Raw genomic sequence first — 7,025 nt, 5'->3', positions numbered from 1 at the left:
ACTGCAGATTTGGTCGATGAAAAGATTCAAAAACAGTCGACAAGACGCACAAAAACTCTGAGGTCTACGGAAAGATCTGGAAACAAAGCCACGCATCGCCATGACGTCATCAATGCGTGTGACGTGTTACGGCGTGATGACGTATAGGCAGCAAGAAGCATTCTCCGAGGCCCAGGTAGTGTGAGTACAAACGGGCCTGGAGTGGGGGACAAGGACCCTAAAGCATGGGGCACGGGACGGAGGCACAGTGGGAGGGCGCCCTGAATAGACATCAGGACCGCTGTCAATGCTCTTGTGCGCCGTGCATGGGCGTGGAACAGTTGCACTCACACTGGTCAAACAAACTAGACTTTAGCCGTGATGCGTTGAAGTTGTTGGTGGATTCAGGTTTATATCTCAACATTTAAATATAATGTGTTTTAATGTCACCCTCTCACAGCTTCAGAGTAACAGACTGATACAGGATTTTTTTTAAATGCAGCTTGACACAGTGAACAGGGACTTTTACATCAAAGACGCAATAAATTAAAAATAGAGGCAAACAAAAAAATTCAGTCTCACGGGAGAAAAGGAAACTCGGACCATCGTCAGCGTCACGGTGCAGCGTCTGCCAGCGGGTGGCTCTTCATGTGGGTCTTCAGACAGTGGCTCTGCGTGAAGGCTTTGTCACAGAGGGCGCACTTGTACGGTCTGTCCCCGTTGTGGATTCTCATGTGGACCGTTAAATACGCTTTGCGGGCGCACGCTTTCCCACAAATCCCGCACACAAACGGCTTGAGGCCTGAATGCACCGTCACGTGGTTGTCCAGGTTGATCTTGCGTTTAAAGGACCAGCCGCACTCCGGGCAGCTGTAGGGCGTTTCCCCGGTGTGGACCCGCATGTGGATCGTCAGCGGCCCCTTGGTGGAGAACCCCCGGCCGCACTCGCCGCAGTGGTACGGCTTCTCGTTGGTGTGCGTTCTCATGTGGATCTGCAGCTGCTTGCTGGTCAGGAACATCTTGCAGCAGACGTCGCAGAGGTACGACCTCTCTCTGTCCGTGTGGATCTTCTCGTGTTGCCTCAGCGTCCCGGGAAGTTTGAAACGTCTCCCGCAGACCCGACAGCTGTGAGGTCTCTCCCCCGAGTGGATCATCTTGTGGCGGGACAGAGATCTGTAGTCGCTGAGGGATTTGCCGCACACGCCGCAGAGCTGAGTCTTTTTGTTGCCGTGGGTTTTGCGGTGAGCTCTCAGCTGTTCCTTCAGAGCGAACACTTCGTGGCAGGTGGAGCATTTGTTCAGTTTACCCGCCTCGTGGAGTTTACGGTGATTCTCGAGCGACGTCTTCAAAGCAAACGCCTCGGTGCAAACATCACACTCGTACGGTGTCTCCCCTGAGTGGGCCGCCACGTGCTCATCGAGGTTGAGGACGCCAAGGAAAGACTCCCCGCAGATGTGACAGTCGTCGGTTTTGTGTTCACTCTGAAGATGATCCTTCAACGCCTCCACGGGCTCTCCACACACGCCGCAAACACCTCCCGGATCGTCCGTGTGACTCCAGGCGTGTTTGACGAGCAGGACTTCGGATCCGTGCAGAGCGCCGCAGACTTTGCAGGAGAGAGCATCGCTGTCCTCCGTCTCAGAGTCCGAGCTCTTGACGCCAGAACGCCTGGCCTCCTCTTTCGGTGTCGTCCCAGACGGCTCCTCACAGTCGCTTTCCTTCAGCTGTTCATCGCTTTTCTCTGGCTTCCAATCGTCGTCGCTGTCATTCGCTTCTTCTCTCTCTTCGTCCTTTTCAATATCATCACAACCGTCCTCTTTACCCTCCGCTGGCTCTGATCCGCGATCCTCGTCGCCGGCTCCTTCAGTTTCCAGGTGTTCTTGCTGAAGGTCTTCCCCCTCCTGTGCAGAGCTGCTGTGGGAACCAGGGGGCAGAGATTAAAGGGAGCAGGCAGGTGCAGCAGGTGATTCAACCCCATGCAGCCAAAAGTATGTGAACATCTTTTCTAATGAGCGGGTCGAGCCGCCTCTTGTGTCGTGCATGAACCGAGCACACAGCCGCTCACAGACATCTGCAGAAGAGTGGACACACGAGCTCACAAACAAAGCTCTGTGATGTACAGGCCCAGAAACACGTCAAAATAAACAGATGCATTTACGTACCGAGACTAAAGCCGAGCTTAGAAAGTAAACGTGGCGCGTCTCAGCATCCGAAAGGTTCAGCCGCGTGGAACGTGCAGCCCAGTCTTTGTTACAGACAACAGACAGCTTTTAAAAGTAAGATTCAAAGGCTTCTTCGTACCTGTGATCAGGATCCTGGAGGCCGATCTTCCTCCTCCAGCGTTTGATTCGCACTCGTCATTGCGTGACTGACTCGCACGCCAATCGTGTTATTGTGGTAAATGCTAATGGCGTACGGCTAATGGCGTACGGCTAAGTTCCAGGTGCATCAATCTACATGCGTTGAATTCCCCGGTACTGTGACCGTTTTTAACGCGTAACGAGAAAATGGAAAACTCTGTCTGCGCGTCACGGTCAGGTGTCCACATACTTTTAACCACTTAGCGTAAGTTTCCCCGTGTTTTATGATTTACCTTCTCTGAGGTCTGGTTTCATCGATCGTCGCCATGGCAGCGGTGGACGGAGCCTCCTTGTCGTTGTTGTTGTCGTCTTGTGTCTCCAGAGGATGAACCTCTTCATGGATCTGCGGTTCCCTTCGTGTCTGGGAAACAAAGCAGATTCCCTCTGTAGCATGTTATCGATGACGTCTTTGCCGCCACGCGACCGAACGCGGTGAAATACCTTCAGTCTGATGTAGAGCGTCGACTTCTTCCCCCCACAGCCGGCGTTCACCTCCTCCGCCGTCACCGCCCTCACTCTCAGAGGCCGTAACCTCCGTCTGTTGTCCGACGTTAAGAAGTCAAAGCGTGTGTCGTCTCCGGACAGCTGAGGGAAGGTGGACCTCAGCAGGTCCAGGAAAGCCGCCTCCCTCAGGCCGCGAGGACACTTCAGCGTCAGCGTCGGACATTTCTGAAGAACTGACGGAGGAGAGGCGATGAAGAGAGAGAATCACCCCCAGATCACAACCTCACACCTCAACTGCACTCACCGTTGTTCGAGAGCACGTCGGTCTCAGAGTCCTCCAGGATCCGGATCTTGAGGTCTACGTGGTTCTGTGTTTCGCTGATCTGAGGTCTGCCAGGCTTCTTCTTCTTCTTCTTCTTCTTGTGGCGACATCTGGACGACAAAGATATAAAAAAATACTTTAATCAAATGGAAACGTCAGCGAGTTTTGACCCTGGAACAACTTCTTACAGTTGTAGTTTCTCTGTGAAACGAAGAACACGGAGCGGACGCTAAAGAAAGCCGCTAAAAACCTGCATTTCCTGTCTCATCCTCACATTCACAGAAGGCCCACTCCCACCCTACGGTAGACACGGAGAAGGACCCTTTTGTCCGGTCCCGGGGCTCGTTTCGTCCGTCAGAGGGTCCGTCACCTCTGAGATATGAATCCAGGTGGAACGGAGAAATGCTGCCGGACACTAAGGCGCCAGCATCGAGTCCGAAGTCCAACGATCCGCGCAAACCAGCGAAGAAGAGAGTAAAAACTGGACATCAAAATTTGGAGGATAAAATCTACCAGTTGTTTTTTTTTCTGATAACACCTGATTAATAATGTGGGGGGGGGGCCCAAACAAACAGTAGCCCCAGGGCCCCTGACCACCTTAATCCGCCCCTGCTCACACGACACCGCCACGTACACTTCCTGCGCCTTTTTTCTAAATCTTCTCCTCTGCAGTTTCTGTTGGGGTTAAGTCGATACTCTGGTTTCTCCAACACAGTGTGAACACCTGACCCCGGTTTACAGACCCATGTGACTCCTTCAGTAGCTGCAGTACTGGTGCATGTCGACCGGGGTCAGACGGGGTCAGACGTCTGCACATGCTCCGTAGGTTCTAACTCCTCTGCAGTGGTTTTTGACCCGGACAGATCAGGAAGCAACGGCACCAAAACAACAACAGCAACACGAGCTTCACCTTTAAACCCCCTGAGGACGTCGCCATGGAGACCAACGTCACTACCCAGAAGACCCGTTTCTGTCCTCACTCTGTCCAAAAGCGTTCTCCGCGCTTTCAATGCTGTTGTAATTTTGAAAGAGCGCCACCTACTGTACGGGAGGAAGAGTTACGCCGTCATTCGTCCCCTCTCGTGTACAAACAGAACCGGACCACTGCTGTGCACGGAAACACACCCAGACATTAAAGTGTTGTGTTTAAAGAGGAACCTCAGAGGAGTTTGATGCGTCGAGTCCTCCGGGTTCTCTGGACGCTCGGGGGCCTCATCCTCCTCCTCCTCTTCCTCCTTCTCCTCGTCCTCCTCGTCTTCCTCTTCCTCTGCAGAGCCGAAGCTCCGGCGTCGCTTCACACCTGCATGAAAGACAGAAATCAACAACGTCCACTTCACTTTTAGGAACATTTCTTTTCATAAAAAGTGTCATTCAGGTGCAAAATCCTCCCCGGGTCTTTTCCTACACTCATCAACTCTGAACAGAGAAATCCAGAGGAGTCGCTGACGACCTCAACGTGGTTCTGCAGCGACTTCAAGGACCTGATTTACTGAGTGTGTCCTGAGTCTGCAGACTGCTTTACTTTATCTTGTTTATTTTACTTTATTGATGTATGTTTTACAGTGTGCCCTGGGTCTGCAGACTGCTTTACTTTATCTTGTTTATTTTACTTTATTTATGTATTTTTTACTGAGTGGGACCTGAGTCTGCAGACTGCTTTACTTTATCTTGTTTATTTTACTTTATTTATGTATGTTTTACAGTGTGCCCTGGGTCTGCAGTCCGTATAACTTTATTTAAATTTATTTATTTTATTCATGTATTTCCACCTGTTGTACTGAGAGCACTCCGGGTCTGCAGCCTTTATTACTTTATTTTAAATTGATTTATTTTTATTTTATTTATGTATTTTTACCTGTTTCACTTCTTGTGACCTGAGTCTGCAGTCTGTATTACTTTTTTTTAAATTTACTTTTGTTAAATTTATTTTATTCATGTATTTTCACCCGTTGTACCGAGAGCACTCCGGGTCTGCAGCCTTTATCTCATCTCATCTTCAGCCTCTGGTCCTGGATCAGGTCTCGGGGGCAGCAGCTCCAGCAGGGACCCCAAACTTCCCTTTCCCGGGCCACATTAACCAGCTCTAACTGGGGGATCCTGAGGCGTTCCCAGGCCAGTGTGGAGATCTAATCTCTCCACCTGGTCCTGGGTCTTCCCCGAGGCCTCCTCCCAGCCTTTATTACTATATTTTAAATTTATTTTATTTATGTATTTTTACCTGTTTTGCCTCGTGTGACCTGAGTCTGCAGTCTGTATTACTTTATTTAAAATGTATTTATTTTATATTTATTTATGTATTTTTACCTGTATTACTGAGAGCACTCTGGGTCTGCAGCCTTTATTACTTTTTATATATTATTGATCTTATTTTATATTCATTAATGTATTTTTACCTGTCTGTATGACTTCATTTTAAATAATAAATATATATATTTTATTTTATTCATGTATCTTTCACCCGTTTTACTGGGTTTGACCTGGCTCCGCAGCCTTTATTACTAATTAATTTATTTATTTTATATTTATTTATGTATCTTTCACCCGTTGTACCGAAATTACTCCGGATCCGCAGTCTGTATTATTTTTATTTAAATTAATTTATTTTATTATATATATTTTTTATTTTATATTTATTGATGTATTTTCAGCCGTTTTACCGAAAGCACTCCGGGTCCACAGCCTTTATTATTTTTATTTAAATTAATTTATTTTATTATATTTAATATTTATTTATGTATTTTAACCCGTTGTACCGAACGCACTCCGGGTCCACAGCCTTTATTAATTTTATTTAAATTAATTTATTTTATTATATTTAATATTTATTTATGTATTTTCAGCCGTTTTACCGAAAGCACTCCGGGTCCACAGCCTTTATTAATTTTATTTAAATTAATTTATTTTATTATATTTAATATTTATTTATGTATTTTAACCCGTTGTACCGAACGCACTCCGGGTCCACAGCCTTTATTATTTTTATTTAAATTAATTTATTTTATTATATTTAATATTTATTTATGTATTTTAACCCGTTGTACCGAACGTACTCCGGGTCCACAGCCTTTATTAATTTTTTTTAAAATTAATTTATTTAATTATATTTTATATTTATTTATGTTTTTTAACCCGTTGTTGTACCGAGAGCACTCCGGATCCGCAGCCGCTCCAGCTGCCTGTCCCGCCGGTGCAGCTCCCGTCTGAAGCCCGCCGCCTGCTCCTCGTACCCGGACACGAGCCGGTCCAGCTCGGCCCGGATCTCCATGGAGACCGCGGAGAGTCTGTCGGAGACGAGGCGGCGCAGGAAGTCTCCGGAGCCGGGGGACATTTTTCTCCCTCTCGCTGTTTCTGTTCAACCGGGAAAAACACTTTAAACCCGCAGTCTCTCATTTACTCAGACCGCTGTTTACTGCAGGGACAGCTTCCGGTTTGGGTGCGGACATGAATGACATCCGGGTGGAAACCGAGACACGAGCCGATGGTTCCGGTTCCGCTTTTTCTTCTTTGATCATTTAAATATTAATCAGATTATTATTATTAATAATAATAGTGTTGGTATGATATTATAATTACAAATATTATTATTAATAATAATAATACAAGTAGTAGTGTTAGTAGTAGTAAAAATATTAATAATAACAATAGTAGTAGTTAAATTATGAATATATTATTAATAATGATAATAATTATAGTAGAAATGATATCATAAAAATAATATGCATAATATAATATGTAAAATAAAACTAATATATTAATAGTAATAATAACAATGGTAGTAGTAAAATATAATATACAAATAATATGAATATAAAAATATAATAATAATAATAATAAAAGTAGTAGTAGTAAAATATTTATAATTATAGTAAAAATATCATAAAAATAATATGAATGTTATAATGTAAAAAAATAGAAATAAT

At 45.7% G+C, this 7,025-nt stretch overlaps 1 protein-coding gene across 1 annotated transcript; it reads right to left on the bottom strand.

Annotated features, from left to right (window-relative positions):
* Positions 1–554: 554 nt before the first annotated feature.
* On the bottom strand, positions 555–6,433 carry LOC310963901 (uncharacterized protein; the record flags this gene model as incomplete). The annotated part of the gene is made up of 6 exons (XM_083936858.1): positions 555–1,893; positions 2,573–2,700; positions 2,781–3,016; positions 3,088–3,215; positions 3,294–3,306; positions 6,247–6,433. The coding sequence occupies 6 exons, from the start codon at positions 6,431–6,433 to the stop codon at positions 594–596; spliced, it is 1,992 nt and encodes a 663-aa protein (XP_083792984.1). The 3' UTR covers positions 555–593.
* Between the last annotated feature and the right edge of the window lie 592 nt (positions 6,434–7,025).

The sequence above is a fragment of the Echiichthys vipera genome, assembly GCF_963691815.1.
Source record: "Echiichthys vipera genome assembly, chromosome: 22".
NCBI classification, from domain to species: Eukaryota; Metazoa; Chordata; class Actinopteri; order Perciformes; family Trachinidae; genus Echiichthys; species Echiichthys vipera.
The sequence above is the reverse complement of the archived record's forward strand: the minus strand, read 5'-3'. Positions and strand labels throughout refer to the sequence as shown.